This window comes from Polyodon spathula, chromosome 13 (genome assembly GCF_017654505.1).
Source record: "Polyodon spathula isolate WHYD16114869_AA chromosome 13, ASM1765450v1, whole genome shotgun sequence".
Lineage (NCBI taxonomy): Eukaryota > Metazoa > Chordata > Actinopteri > Acipenseriformes > Polyodontidae > Polyodon > Polyodon spathula.
In genome coordinates this window covers 4,492,231-4,509,282 of record NC_054546.1, presented here as the reverse complement: position 1 = coordinate 4,509,282, position 17,052 = coordinate 4,492,231, and the positions used below count along the sequence as shown (strand labels likewise).

Here is a 17,052-nt window from a genome sequence, read left to right as displayed (position 1 = left end):
GGAAATATTCATAACTACTCATCTGTCCTGGTCAAAACTTGTTTATTTGTTTATTTAGCAGCTGCCTCCATCCAAGGCGACTTAGAGACTAGGGTGTATGAACTATCAGCTGCAGTCACTTACAACAACGCCTCATCCGAAACACAAGGAGGTGAAGTGACTCAGGGTCACACAGCGAGTGAGCCAGGATTTGAACTGGGAACCTCCTGGTTACAAGCCCTTTTCTTTAACCACTGGACCCCACAGACCCCACATGATTTACATCCACAGTATAAACATATCGAATGTTTGTTTGTATGTTTGTACATAGGCGGTACCTCTCAAGAGTCTGATAATGCTCAAAAACTTTAGAAAAAAAAAAAAAAAAAGTCCTTGAAAAGTTTCATCACAATTGGCTAAGCAGTTCTCTGGACATACAAAGAAATGTATACAAAAGATACTGACAGACAGTCGCCTCAATCTAGCCTCTACTATATCCCTGTTGCCATGGATATGCATCCCATGCCTAGATAAGAAAATGTACATCTAGGACCAGATTTACTTCAAATTGCTCTAGTGCAAAACTTGTAAATTTTATTGAAAGAAATAAAAAATAAAAATAGTACAAAAACTTAGATGTGACTTTTGTTTAAAAAAAAAAAAAATCATAACTTGAAAGTCAATCAATTCAAACTGTGCATCACATACACACCTGGAAAAACAGTGACACATCACACTGAATAATTTTTGATTGAGTTTAATACAATTACTCAGAAAAGTAAGAAATTAGGCCTGCATACTTTGTATACAATATATACCAGAGTGAACACATTTATACAAAAAACATAACCTCTACTATAAAAAACAGTCTGTCCGTCCCGGGAAATAACTAAAACTTCAGAATTGTTGATTTTTCTATACACAATTATACATTAGAACCAGATGTTTTTTGTACTATCATACCTAGAACAGTGAAGACAGCTCTCTGTTAAGCGAGATTATATATTAACATTGAGTTACCAGTAATACACAAATCAATGTAGTACTGTAAAAATCAGTGTCTGAAATTAAACCAAATATACAATCACTTGCATCTAATTAAGGCAACTTTTCCTGAACATGGAGAATAGCAGTTGATTATTATTAATTTAAAACCTTCATCAATTATGCATCTTTAAACTGCAATGTCTATTCTTTAAAAAAAAAAAATAGGTAACCCTTTGAATCTGGTATGTTAATATTCTAAAAAAATATTAATTCTAAAACATGCTGTAAGTTTGGAGTGGTGTAGTGATAAGGTATTTATATTAAATACTCAATACGAAATCTCTAAATAACGTGAGCTTCATATTATAATTTTTTGCTTCATACTGTATTCCATTACTGTATTCCATATTGTATTCCACTTCCGACAGTACAATTGCACCCTCTTCACGCAAGAGACAACACTGATGATCCAGGCATCTCTGCTACAAGCACACTGGTGTTATCACTCAGAAGTCCATAATATGGTTAATATGACCCTGAAAAAAAGAGAAATATTAACTGTATAAATACACAGGTTCAGTGGTTCACTGCTTCAATGAAATGAAACTAAATAAGTATTAGATCAAACAAATGAAGAGAGGAATCAATACATAAACTCATTCTATTTGGCACAGAATTGTATTTGGCCATCAATTAAAGGTTTTGAGAAACACAACATTATTTTTCTCACCTCAGAAGTTTTGTCTAATATTTAAAGACGTACTTAAGGATTTACGTTACTATATACTAATGCTAATAAAAGGGCTACTACACAAACGCCATGGAATAATGAAGTAAAGTTTTTGCAAACAATAGTGTAACCATAAAATCTCAACTAACGGATTAAATAAAACATAACTACTTACAGATTCACCGGCCATGCATCGTAGGCAGGGCTGCACTGAACCACTTCCAGTGGTGTACACCTGGTCAAATACAATACATAACCATTCTTAAAAACACAGTACAAGTGTATGTAGTTCCTTTATTAAAAATAAACAACCTGCCACATCTATGAAGTAAGCATTTTATAGCACACTTTAAATTTCAACCTAATGGCATTTAATTAGAGTATCCATATAAATATTACAACTACAAACTCAATGATCTATCCTATTTTCCACAATGATAGAATGTTAACACAAGTTCTCACAAATGGATAACTGGTTCCACAGATGGATTCTAGATTCTGATACTCTCAATAACTTGCAGTAAAGAAGGTTGTAACCAAGTTTGAAATCAATTTTTATTGTATAGCACTCCATTAAAATTGACACTCTACATTTCTGCATTTTTATAATATTTATAATTCATAAGAGTATTCCTAAACACAGAGGTGCTTTCAAAAAGGACCACTCTGTATGTGCAGCTGTAAATGTTGTCCCTACTGCAACTGTGGATTTGTATATAGAGATTTTCAATCTACAAACTCAGAGCTGGGCAGAAATTAAAAGCTGCATAAAACCCATTTCAGAAATTCAGCTTTTAGCCCTTTAAGGTAGAAAGGGTATATGATGTGTCCCACAAATAAAAATTAGGCTCCCTTTGATATTTTTGCAATGAGGTGCATAAAACAGGTTTACAATGTACTGACAGGCTGGGTGTGGTCATCCAAACGGTCAGTTTCATTGTGATACACAAAGGTATTTTAAAGAAACTGTTTGACCTGCTAATGAATAACTTATGTACAGGCAAGGATGTCAAACTCAGTTCCTGGAGGGCAGCAGTGTCTTCTGGCTTTCCTTCAACCCCTGCTCTCAATTACTTAATTGGTCTAATTATTTAAACAAATGTAACACTTCCTTCCATGCCTGAAAATGATTGATAGGTTTGAACCAAGTGCATTTTTAAATCAACTATAAAAGACAGTGACAAAATATGAAATATGTCCAATTGAACAAATAATTATATCAATTCAGTTTACTGAAAACCAGAAGACCCAGCAGCCCTTGAGGCCTGGAGTTTGACTTAAGATGTTGAGTCTTGAACACATTACATTCTTTCATTGTTATAATTGCTGTTGATCCATTTGAAATGGAGCCTCAAGCAAACCCAACCATGATTCAGAATAGTGGTCAGGTGAGTTGTAAACTTATTTTTGTGTGTGAAGCACATGTTTAACCTACGTTTAAAATATTACTTCTTAACAGCAACAACAACAAAAAAAAAAAAAAGGTACAAAGATAAGCTACTTGCAATAAAGACATGGCACGGTAATCAATTTCCATACCATACTTGAATGTTGGTTGGCCGTTTTACTCAGAGAGTCATTTCTGCTTAGTGTCTGTTGCATGTTCAGAGTATCCATCGGACATTCCGCCGACTGGTCATTAGCAGCGGCATTATCAAACTGAATGCAGCTTTCCAACCCACCGCAAACCCGCTTCTGAAAAGAATAGTTTTACAGAAGTGTTACATATAGTGCGTTTTCCTCCCCACCCAATAGTTATCAGACAAGCACACGCGATTTGGAAATCGAAATTAGGCAGTTGTTAACAATACACTTAACATCTGATGACTCGTTTATTGTGGAACAAAGATCAATGTTAGTTTTTAAATGGTTTTGTTACTGTATGTATCTATCCACAAGAGAAAGGACGTGCCTGCGTTCTATGTTAGCAGTGCTGGCTTGAAAACACCAACTTAAAAGCATCGCTGTTTGTGTTCTAGAACAGGGCGCGCGCGCGCGGGCGGGGGAGGCTCCGCCCAAAAAAAATTAGGGCGCCGGCATGATTAGCAACTCTTGCAAAGATAACACCCCCGATTCAGCTATTGCCAAAACACCGCCCTTGCAATGCCAACATTAGTCAAACCCTAAAAATAATTTCCAGCCTAAATTGGACTTATCGAGGTAGCTGGCTACATACACTGCCCCTAACTTTGACAGCACCTAAATTATACAGTGAGTGCAAAGCAATGGTATCCCACATCTGTGTAATTAACAAGTTATTTAATGAACTTGTGTACCTTGAATATCAAGTTCAAAGCAATACACCAACTACGTCACTAACACTGCAGTCAGTAGCGGGTTTGTGGTATTGTAGCAACGCAACAAATTAGTACAACAATACTCACTGCCGCCGACTGATTAAAATTATCCCACTTTCCAACTTCTTCAACTTCATGGCGCCGCTTGTTTTGAACCGACACCAAACAATCCATCGAAACGGTGATTTAACGTGAAGAAAATATTTTCTTTATCGATTTTTTCAGTCTACTTAAATCACCTTGAGGCAAGGAAGAAACAAAAAACACAACACTTTTTTCTAATCCTGAAACGAAGACTCGCTGCCTTTATAAGTAATCAAATATTCATTTTGCTTATAAAATCATACTGCAATTATAGTGTTTTTTTTTTTTTTTTTTTTTTTGTATCAGATCTCCGGCTTCTATTATTCTCTGCCAAGTACGAGTAAAGCGCGTTTTTATTTATTTATTTATTCTTTTTTATACTTCTTCTAGCTCTTCTTTTCCTGGAGTTCTTGCGCTAAGGAAGCTGAATAACCAAGAACAACCGCAGGTGACGAGTGACGATACCACGTTCAAAAACAATACATCCCTCCCCCAAACCAAAGGGAAGGGACATGTTTGTGAGGGGCAAAGACAGAGTAGACATGAACATATACACAGAACCATCCCGATTCAAGTTACAAAGCACAACGATGTTGAGTATGCATGCCTGTTTATTTATTGTGTTATATTTATTTGTTTTGGCTTGGTTTAAATAAAGCCGATACTATTTTAAGAAATACATGTCTCTCTCACTCCCTTCATATGAACAAATCACCATTATAAAATAAGTTAATGACACGTGATAGAGGTAACTGGGAGAAACACACAAAGAAAGCACAATTAGAACCAAACAGTTTGTCATCTGTGCGTATATTAGTTCATTTCAAACTTGCTCAGGTCAGGGGTTCAAACGAAATACAATTGTAAAGGTATATACATGAGTTGTTTTAATGTCTGAATTCAGAGTAGACCAGCTTTTCCTGCAGCGCCACACAAGAAAGTGTTGTTTAGTTGGTGTTCAGATTGATTTAGGTTGTGTTTCATTTGTAAGCTAAAGTGATGCCTGTGGTGTCGTTAGTGTTTGATTGCTCGACTGTGCTCGATTGCTTACGTCTTTCAGCATGGCGAACTTGGAGGAAGCAGCTTCTCCTCAGCAATTTGAAGAGCTGCTGCAGAAGGCTGGCAAGTACGTTCCAAACAAACAAACAAACAAACAAACAAACAAACAAACAAAGGAAATGAAAAACGTGTTTGTATTTAAACCGTTCAGGAGTATGCATGTATCTTGATGGGGGGCTAAATGTAGTATAGCTGGCAGTCTGTTTCAACTCTGCATCTTCGGACAAACAACTATATACTGCAGACAGTGTGGCATCAATTAGACTGCAGTGCGGAATCATATTTTAAAGTCGCGTTGTGTTTGTGCTCAGGAAACACATAAATCATTTGTACTTTAAAGTATCACCGCATTACGTTTAGGTTGCACACAAATTAAAAAAAAAAAAAAAAAAACTCAACGAGGTATCGATTCTGGTTTGTATTTTTAGGCCCCAAAAATGACTCCGCGTCAAGATAATGTATTGTGTAAAAAAACAAAAGGCAGTTGGTTATTGCGTGTATTTAGCTCCATGTCTGATACATGCAGTTACATATTGATTGATAGAAATGTTATTAAAACCCTGCGCCGTATAAAGGTATATATTTTTTTTTCTTACACAAAACAAATTGCAGTTGTGCCATAATTTTCATTTACATGTGTTCCAGTATTTTACTGTGTGTATTCTGACGTGTTTGTCTTGCCTTGATTAATTTCGTTAAACCGATCAATAATGTAGGCACAGTATTTCCAGATGTATTCGATTAATTTAAACAGCAAGTACAGCGTGCATATGTATTGGCTTCATTGTGTTAATAGTGTACTGTATTGCTACGCTAGAACGGCAGTTATATGTGTGTAGCGAGTATCAATGTAGTAAGCGGCTTGGTCCCATAGCGCTGTTTGAGTAAAAAAAGAGATGGAAGCTAGTAGCATACTGTAAGCCCACTGAGACTTAGCATGCAGTTCAGCCCAGAGCTGTTGAGTCCCTTTGCAACATGATAGCGGAGGAGGGGAGGACCAAAAAAAAAAAAAAAAAAACAGTGCTGTAGCCAAAACAGTGTTGCTTATGAAATGGAACGTTATATGTGCATGCCAGACAATAAGCAAACTGTTGGTCAGTATACCTGTGTGAAGCATTGCATTGTGTTTGTTTTAACTTTTAGGTCTCTTGTAGTTGTCCATTTCCTGGCACCATGGGCTCCGCAGTGTACCCAAATGAACGATGTTATGGCAGAACTAGCAAAGGAGAATGCCCAGGTCACGTTCGTTAAGGTATGTAGCTAGCTAAACTGCTAAGGCAGTTTCTGAGGTGAACTGGCCTGTGAAGTTCAAAATTGCTTTCATGTGGCGAAGTGTCATCGGTTTCTTTTTTGTCCACTGGGCAACCTGTCCATGTTAAAATCTGATCAGCCAGCACTTTCAGATTGGTTTTTGTAACGTAATGTGAACACAGGTCACAGGTTGAATGATCTTTTTTTTTTTTTTTTTTTTTTTTTTTTTTGCAGGGTCTGCTTAAATAGCAGCATGAGTCCAACTATATAATTTTACATCATAATAGATTTTCTTTTTTTCCCCCCTTTCTAACCTTGAACCCTTCCTACTCTGTTCAAAACTCCATAAAAACACTCAGCTGCCCCAGAGGACTTGACTCCATGGGCCACTAGCTCTCTCTGACCTTCCCTTTCAGTTCTGTCTCATTATCTTCAGATTGAGGCGAAAGCATGGAATAAAATATATCTAAGGACCCATGCTTACAGTAACAGGCACCCCCTTGGTAAAAGTAGTAGTTTTGAAAATCCACCGATTTGTCATGTCAGTCTCATTGAGGCTGTGCGCATAAATACCCTTAAGATGCTCATTTGTAGTACAGCATCTTAACATTTCCATTAGCTACCGTGTGGCTTCTTGGCTAAATTGTTTCCTTTGTCACAGTTTCTAGTTAGCTTCTGCAACTGCAGTCAAGTGAGTAGCATTGAATTTAATTCCCTAAACATTTTTTTCTTCATTTACTTCAGCAGCACGAACCATGGATATGGCTATTCGTGGTAGGGTTGGCACAGTGTTTGCAATAACGTAATCCACTCCCTAGCACTTCTGTGTGTTCTGCTTTCCCCATGCTTCTTCACTGACTTTCTTAAAATGGCTAATTCTAGAAATAAAATCTGTTTTCCCTGTAAAAACTGGACCTGCTTTACTGCAAAACTCACAATGTATGTTTTATTTTCCATTACTGTAATGTAATGAAATTCTTGAAGCCAAGAAGTCTTTAATTGGCACATTTGCTTTTTTGGCTGTGTAGGTGAACTTTCCGCCAGTTCGTTATCTCGCTGCCGCGCAATAGAATCGTCATCAACAAATTCTCACCTCTCACCACAGTCTTTATCTAATGTAGATGCGGACGTTGTGTTACTGCTAGTACTACTGGATACTGTAGGTGAACTTGAGAAAAAATGATGGTTTTATTTTCGACATAACTCAAAATGTATACTCAGGATATACTAAACTTTACTCTTGCTTTATAGGAGGTTACACAGTATATAAACAAATCAGCTTGCTACATTACCCTGTGTTATGTTTTTTCTTAATTCATCAACCTTTTATTTTAAAATCTTTACGTTTTAGTGTTTGCCCAGACCATCCCACATCCAATGCATATTAAAAGACGTTGGTGTATTTACGTTTTACATATGAGCTTAATGAGTGGGGGAAAAAAAACAAACAAAAAAAAAACATGCCTCTGTTTGTTGTTTTTTTTCGTTTTTTTTTTAATTATTATTTTTAAATGAGTCTGTCAATGTTGGTTTAGGAGCCAACAGCGCCTAACATAAAAAATACTGTTGCTGAAAAAAATATATAAAAAAAAAAATGCAAAAAGGATATTGCTGCTCTAGAAAGAGTGCAAAGAAGAGTGAGCAGAATTATTCCGGGTTTAAAAGGCATGTCATATGCAGGCAGGTTAAAATAATTGAATCTGTTCAGTCTTGAACAAAGAAGACTATGCGGCGATCTGATTCAAGTTTTCAAAATTCTAAAAGGAATCAACATTGTAGACCCAAGGGACTTTTTCAACCTGAAAAAAGAAACAAAGACCAAGGCTCACAAATGGAGATTAGATAAAGGAGCATGCAGAACAGAAAATAGGAGGCACCTTTTTACACAGAATTGTGAGTGTGGAACCAACTCCCCAGTAATGTTGTTGATGCTGACACCCTGGGATCCTCAAGAAGCTGCTTGATGAGATTCTGGGATCAGTAAGCTTCTTCTAATGACCAAACAAGCAAGATGGACCGAATGGCCTGCTCACATTTGTAAACTTTCTTATGTTTTTATGAACAGACTCAAATTATATGAACACGTCTAGAGCTAATATCTAATTGTGTTGCTCAAAGAGCAATGAATATCTCAAGAACTATCCTTTGGACATTCATGGATTCAGTTAAGTTTGATATTCATGAAATTCTTCTAGGCTGTTGTTGGATTCTTTAACAACGGCCCTAAAACAGTATCTTGCATATAAACCTTTATTTTGTTCAAGTCTAAAAAATAATGAATAGGGCGGATTGTATCCTGTAAAATACAAGACTTACAAAGAGACTTATGTAGCAGACATTATTAAGTTACAACACAAAGTCCTGTGTTTGCTTTATAATTGCAGGGGCTTGTCTATGTGTGTCAGTTATGATGTACTGGTCCATGGAATTTGTCAATAGAGGAAAACAGCTACATTTGCTAGAGGGAGAAAATACATGCTATAATCATGATATAACTGGGGTCAGTGATTTATGGATTTCAATATCTCGTAGCTAAATACGATTGCAAATGCACTGGGTCTGCAGTGCATCAAAATGTTCATGCCTTGCCTGAAGGCATTTCTTGAAATGTGCAGTAAACTAAAAACCTCTGAACCCGTTTTGTCATTGCACTGACTGCAGGTAGGGCACGGCGGTGTCAAACAAGCAAAAAGGACATGTGCAAGTTCAAGGACTTTTTAGATAATTTAATACAATAATACCGGTAGAGCCATTGTCTTACAATTACATGTGTATTTATAAGACAGACAGTAGATGAATCTGCATTACTGTAGATAGTCAGCCAGGCTTTTGAGAAAAGACAATAATAATAATCGGCATATCCCTACTTTTCAGTGATAACAATATGACGGGCATGAAAACTGTAGATAAATTCACTTGGCTGTTCTGTTTCCTTTTCAAACAGCTTGAAGCAGAAGCTGTGCCTGAGGTGTCTGAGAAATATGAAATTAGTTCTGTTCCAACATTTTTGTTCTTTAAGGTAAGTGTGGGAAACAGTAGATATTCTGAATGTTACCAGAAAGACAAAATAACAGTGGTGTGGTTTATTTAATGGAATCCACACAGTATGGTGTTGTCTTTCTATACATCCAAAAAAAATGATTAAGCTTAAAATTACATACAGTACAAATCTTTCTATACTATCTCCCCCTCCTTTGTTAACAGAATAATCAGAAGGTTGATAGATTAGATGGTGCCAATGCTCCGGAGCTGACAAAGAAGGTTCATCGCCATTCCAGCGCTGCAGTCCCCATGGGAACGGGTGTAGCTGCTAAAGAGGATCTAAACGGGAGGCTGAAGAAGCTGGTGAATGCAGCACCCTGCATGCTGTTCATGAAGGGATCCCCCCAGGATCCCCGCTGTGGTAAATACAGCTTGTTCACTTATTTATTAAGTGAGGTCCATCGAAACACTGCAGGGCACGGATTTGATTTAATGTTTTAAACCCTGTAGGTTATTTCAGCGATAATTTATTTTTAGATGTTGTGCACGGGAAGGTAAAATGCAGAGTTCTAATTTAGAATGTTTAAAAAGAAGTCATCACTGCCATACACCATTACATTATGTAAAAAATACCCTAACATGTTTTGTTCTCTTTCTTTTGCTTTTTATTCTTGGATACTTGAATGAATCTATTTTCCTATTTACTTTGCTTTCTTCTGCTGTAGTCTTCCAGGTTGCTGTATTGATGGAATGTTTTTCTTTCAGCTTAAACAAGTTCCATTTCATTCACTACAGAAATCAAAAGCTGTAGTGTATCGTGACATATCCTCTGGCAACAGAACAATCTGATTGGTTGGAGAGGTTGTGATGGCGTGTAATATAGAATACCATCAGTATGTGTAAGCTTGTGTTTACCATTTTTTACTAGAATAAAAAATATATTTTTTATACACCTTCCATATAATACAATATTGACAAGCAACAGCCACTGTACAGAGCACATCTGTTTCAGCTAAACATTGTGTGATTCTACAGCAGGTCACTCTAATTTTTTGTCCTGTCAGTGTATAATCACACTGATGAAACTATTAATATATTTAAAAAAAAAAAAAAAAAAGACTTTGTTTACTATATTCTACACAAAATCTGGCATGCCACATACTGTATCATGCTGTTGAACCCAGAGAAACTTGTGGCCATAGTTTTTCCGTTCACAAACTCTTATTGTATCTTTACGTTTTTGTTATGGTACAGAAGTTCAACATTTGAATCCACTCGTGCAGAGTTAAACTTACGTCAAGCAATATTTCAGTAAGCTTTATGTTACTTCCATTCTTACAAATGTATAAAAAGAAAGAAAAATCACCCCTGTTTAAAATTTAAACATTTGCAATAGGGTACTGTGCTATCATAAAATAGACATCAGATACAAAAGGTATTGATTGTATGGCAGGTATGAGGAAAGTATCTTGTAAACTGGAATCAATCACTTTTTGTACAATTAAAGAATGTCATCACTGGCACTTTAAGTAGTAGTTTATTGCAATGGAAGTGATCACAAATATGAGTAAGTACTTCTAAATAAAAAAAAAGAGCAGTTCCCTTTTTTTGTACTATTTCAATGTTCAACCTAATATATAATAACTTTTAATATTGCATTATTAGAACCCAATATTTATCAGAATATACTGTATTATGCTGCTGCTCTGTTTTAATTATACATAGTGTTAAATATAGGTGTATGTATTTCACTTAATCAGCCTCTGAATGATGTAGAAACTTCTTTCAAAATGTTTGCACAATAGTATATGTTGACTTGTTTTGTTAAGAATGAAAGCTTCAGCGCTGCTTATCCTGAAGCACAGTGTCTGCAGCGCGCACCCCTGACCCTTAAAAACAAACCCCCCCGATCAATCTTCCAGGTCTGCTTGTTGTTGCCTACAGCCAGAGCAAGCAGCTGGACTGGTTGTTTGCCTGGTGTGGTAACAGAAACAAATGAATATATTGGCAGCTGAATAACCATCAGCATCCAGCCTCTAGCTGTTTTATAATGAATTCCCAGATGAATGGCAAATATCAGAATCAGTATTTTACTGCAGGCTCTACACAAAGTAAGCACTTCCCCTAACTTGAGGGAACAAAAAATATAATATATATATTACACACACATTGGATCCAGACAACACAAATATACATAAAACACATCAGTTTACATCATAGATGAAGACAAGGGCATGCTGAGGCTTCTTTAACAGTGAAACCCCATAGCAAATGCTATCTTACCCCACAGGCTAATACACCACTGAAACTGCTGTATGAAGATGATAAAGTTATATATTCTTTTTAGCATAGCATGTTTTCTGCAACATGAAAGCAAGGTATCAATATACCTGTCAGGTAGACTGCTTTTTCGAGTATAAGGAAGAGATCATTGCTCATTGCTCTTTCAACCCCATAATGGAGGGGAAACAAATACAGACAATGATATGCAATAAGTTCACATTGTTTTTGGCGTGTATAATACAGTACAGTGCATAATTTCTTCGTTGGCTCTCAAATAGCCCATTTATACAACTGATAAGTAATAAAGACATGTATCTGTGCAGCAAATCCAAGAAAACATCAACTTTTTAAAATAAATGTGACTACTGTTTGAAGAGAAGGGCAATCTAAGCAACCTTCAGACCGAAGTGACCAGCAATAAACAGTATAGCTAGTTTAATGAAACACAGCCACTAAGCAGGTGATATAGTACCATATTCATAGCTGGCTTTAACTTCTGTAGAACTCATAGCATGAGCTGGACAGCGTAAACAATGTGAATTGTATTTTTCTCTGAAGGATTCAGCAGACAGATAGTGGAGCTCTTCAAGCAGCACACCATTCAGTACAGCAGCTTTGACATCCTGTCGGACGAGGAGGTTCGGCAGGGGCTGAAGACTTTCTCCAACTGGCCCACATACCCGCAGGTGTACGTCAATGGAGAACTGGTTGGGGGGTTGGATATTGTAAAGGTGTGTATGGGCTGGGTACATTTATAGATCAAATGTGTTTCTTATTTGTTAATTTCCTTGTTTTGTTCATCTTCAGAAGCTCTGTGTTCCCACTGAGGGGATTCCTACTTAAAGAAATAAGGACCCCTGCTGTGGAAGGTGGGCTGGCGTAGCCAAAGGCTTCCTTCTGGCTAGTGTTCCATAGTTTTTACACAGTCTACAACTGAGGGAAGGAACCCTGCTGTACAATGTAACCCAAGTCTAGGTCTGAGCTATTTTTCTTTTTCTTCTAGGAACTCGCAGAATCAGGAGAACTGGAGAATAACTGTCCAAAAGCAGTTACACTTGAAAACAGGTGAGGAAATGATTTCATGTATGTACTGTAGGTTTTTATCAATAAATAAATGTATCGACTGTTGTAAATGTCTAACTGGGTTTGTTGTTCCGTTTATTAGGCTAAAGTCACTGATCAGTAAAAAAAACGTGATGTTGTTTATGAAAGGAAATAAAGAGGTAAGAATCACTTTTTTGTCATAGTTCGGATTAGTTTATTTTTAGTGTTACTTTCATATGCAGTTTTATTTAAAGCGGGTTTTGCTGTTTAAATTGCAGACCTGTGAAAAGTAACAGAAATGCATTGCATTTTTTTTTAGGATTTAGAACGGTGATAAAAGGCCATACATGACAAAAATTCAAACACCAATTATTCAGTTCACATTGCATTTTCTAAATCTGCCTATATGGGGGACTGCTATATTATTTTGTAAAACAATTTAGTTGAGGTAGAAAAACAGGAGAAGGTATTCAAAATAAACAAACATTCAGTGACATTCACTATCACCACTGCTGTAAATATTACATTAAAACTGTCAGAAATATGAAAAAGTAAATCAGCATGACCTACATCCAGTGTATCTACAAATGTAAGCTTGACATGGAGATGGAGGGTAATCTCAATAACTTGAAGAATGTTCAAACCAAGTTGCATCACAGTTGAATTAGTGCTTATCTTGTGACAAATACAAGTGTGCATCCCCACTGGGGTTTAATACATGAAACAGTAACAGATATTACATTATCTTCTCACATGCCAGGAGGCACAAGCACAGAATTCTCCATTGTTGGTTATAAACTACAAATGTCCTCTTACATATTTTACAGTCTGTTGGTGTGACATTGTTTGCATCCAAAATAGAAAGTATTTGATTTTCCCTCTTGCCGTTGAGCACATTTAAGTACAGAGTTTGATATTTATTTTTCTTTGATTGTAAAAACTTCAATTTGTTCCTTATAATTAGGTACCTGTTGGAGAAAACTCCGTAGAGGTTAGATACACAACCTTGACTTACCTGTCGTTTGGATTCAGAGTTTTTGTAATGCTCTCATCTTTTATATTTTTGTGTTGTTTTGTTCATACTTTTGCTTGTTTGTTTATTCAGATGGCTAAGTGTGGATTCAGTCGGCAGATATTAGAAATGTTGAACAGCACTGGGTATGTTTTTGTCTTTATTTTTATTACCTGACATCAGCATAGCAAAGAAATACACACAATGTCCCTAGATAATACCCCATCAAAAATGGATCTATTTGTACATATACAATAGTATGTTCTATATTCATTTGTCATTGCAGGCGATATCTCAGTTCCATTGTATTTTGTAGACCAAATGGAACACATTTTAGGGAGGCGTTTCCCCCATTTGTGGTTGGTGATACATAAACTTTTGCCTCGTTTCCACTGCCTGGCACTACAGGTTTCAGCTGCCCACGGCTAGCCTCTGAAATCAAATAATTTCAGGGATTTTTTCCAAATTTGGCCAACCTCGCAAATTCTTGCTGTGCGTCAAACATCACTGGGTGATTATGCGATCGTATTGTGAGTTTAGAACAAAGCAATCCGCGTGTTTCATCAAGGCCATAAACAAATAGCTGGCTACATGGTGACGTGCTACACGGAGTATGAAATGCAAAACCTGGTGGGAGAGCCCCACTCAGCCGCAAGGTTTTAATGTAAATCAGTTTTTGTTTTAAAGAGCTATATATTTATTTGTCCTCTGTCTTCTTGGCTAAAATCTATGCCACCATCTCCTGTCATTGAGTATGTCCAAGCCACTAATTAATTTAAGTTTGATTATATCTTTTTCAGTGTTGAATATGATACTTTCGACATACTGCAAGATGAGGAAGTAAGTTATGATTTGATATTTTAATTACATATTTTATTATACTGTACTTTTTAAAGGTAGATACAAAAACTGATTTGTCTTTTTTCAATTTTCTGATTTTGTCTTTCTGGGTAAACATTGTAAATCTATAGAATACATTTTATTTTTAAATAAGGTTACTGATCTGGATTCAGAGTGAACGCATTTCACTGCATTTAGCAGGGAAACAAGTGGTCTTTTTTTTACATTTAAGAATAGTAATAAAACACACCATACAATATTATGCTTTACAGGTAGGAAAATAAGAATGATGCCGCATAGCCGTAATTACACTGTTTATTATATGAAAAGCTTAGGTGTAAAAAAAAAAAAAAAAAAAAAAAAAAAGACAGAAATCTCTGACAAACAGCTTAACAATGTGCGGCTGATCTGCATTGTGGATAGTTGGCAGGGTTGCCAGATTCCTGCTGGGTTTATAGCCAAAAGTCACTTAAAAATAGCCCAGTTATTTGTTTTAACTAAAAGCAAACTTATTAACATGAAGTCCTGTGCATAAAAAAAAACAATCAGAAGCTTTCGTAAGAAAAGATAGCGAGTATAAATTTGATAAAAACTACAAGCCCCAGTACAGCTCATCCACACGTCACTATCAGCAAATTCGTACGGAAGCTCTGAAGGGACAAATCAACATTCATACCATACCAGCAACAACACAGATAGCTGGTGTTTTTTTTTTATTTATTTTTTTATTCATATAAATGTGTAATGTTTCAAAACATTAATGCTGTTACACTCTTTACAGGTTAGAGAAGGTCTGAAAAAATTTTCCAACTGGCCAACATACCCTCAGCTTTATGTGAAAGGTGAACTCATTGGAGGACATGACATAGTGAAGGTATTTCATCAATCCTTTTACATCTGAAAAAGCATGGATGGTTTTGTTACAGTATTTTATTATGTTTTATATAACATATTCATGTCTTTTATTGTACCAGACAGCCATTTGGACAGATGACAAGATCCAAAGTATAAAAAATTATCTTGTACCATAACAGACAGGGACAGCTATACATCTGTGCTATTTATTTTTCATACAGCAAGCTTAAAACATTCATGTGAGTGAAGTCTTGTTTATAGGCACAGAATGTTTTTTTTTTTTTTTTTTTTCCTGTGACCCAGTTCCTATTATGAAATCTGCAATACCTTCTGTTCCCCAACAGATGGCTGTAAAGTGGTGCCCCATTAAACCCAATGAGAGTCGTTCTACTAGACAATCTTTCTGAGCAATCTTGCTCTCTAATCAGGGTCACTTTTGGGCTTTCTAAAAATCCAGCTTGTTTTCACCTTCAACTATGACGTTAAAATGTTCCTCAGTAAATAGGAAACTGAACTAAATGAAACCGAACATCCTACTGAATGAACCCTTGCTTATTTTGAGAGCAAAATGTAACATTGCCTACATCAGCGTTTGCTTATTTTTGTAAAAGGGGTGTCTTCAGATCCTGGAACAGATTCCACTTAATGTATTTTATTCCAACCTGATCCTAAAGTTTCTTAAGCATGCATTGGGCTGGGGTGGGGGGTCTGATCTGATCTGTTTGAATAGAAGTGTGATCGCCCAACAGAACATTTTTCACTCTCTGTGGCTGCGTAATAATATAAAAGAAAACACTGCTTAGGAATGGCACCTCTATGGTCTATGTAAATTAAGTCATGAGAAGTGCATCAGGTTTAATATGAGTTGAAGGAGTTGCAGTTATTGAAAGTGGTGGTGGCTAAGATAGGTAAAATGTTTCAAGTACGGCTGTATACTAAGCATTTCTTTTTTTTTTTCTGTTGTTGCAGGAACTTAAAGAAAGTGGTGATCTAGAGTCAGTTTTGAAAGGAGAAAACTAATCGTCAGTGACATCACAGAATGTACTGCAGGAGGTTCTAGAATTTACTCCATAGCCAATATCATTGAAGTCTGGTTGGACAAGAGATATTTAATTGCATGTCACATTTTCTTTTTCAAAAAGATTAATCGTGTGAAACCAACCAATTTTAAGATGGATTTCTTTTTAAACCATAACCGCAATAAAAGTAAGAGGTTTTGTGTTTAATGAGTGTTCGTTATTTACCGTAACTGAGGTTAAAGGATAATTAAATAAGGAAAATGTCAGGTATTTTCAATAACAGTATGTGTATACACCCCAGTCATAAACAGCGTTTGCCTTCCTGATAGTTGTGTTGGGGGAAAATGAAACGACTGTTTTTGAATTCTGTTAAAGGTTCTCATAATTATATCTAAAAATAAATAAATAAAAACGTGATGGAGTCTGCGGTATGTTTATTGCAGAAGTCTGGAGGGGTGACTGGCACTATGCCTATAGCGGTGTTGTGCAATTAACCGTTAACAAATACCTAGTCATGCTGCAGTAAGCACACCTGTGGCTCTGCACTGTAATTATGGCTCATGAGGCTCTTATGGCTCATGCAAGGGTAAAGGCACATTGTCTGCAAAGAGTAAAACCCTTTTTAATAGT

General features: G+C 36.3%; 1 protein-coding gene across 1 annotated transcript; it reads left to right on the top strand.

The window, feature by feature from the left end:
- The first annotated feature begins 5,123 nt into the window (after positions 1-5,123).
- Positions 5,124-16,837, top strand: LOC121326178 (glutaredoxin 3-like). Its single transcript, XM_041269370.1, has 11 exons — positions 5,124-5,203; positions 6,280-6,388; positions 9,332-9,406; positions 9,592-9,790; positions 12,211-12,383; positions 12,656-12,717; positions 12,818-12,875; positions 13,802-13,854; positions 14,509-14,548; positions 15,330-15,422; positions 16,373-16,837. The coding sequence occupies exons 1-11, from the start codon at positions 5,139-5,141 to the stop codon at positions 16,421-16,423; spliced, it is 978 nt and encodes a 325-aa protein (XP_041125304.1). The 5' UTR covers positions 5,124-5,138; the 3' UTR covers positions 16,424-16,837.
- Positions 16,838-17,052: the final 215 nt, after the last annotated feature.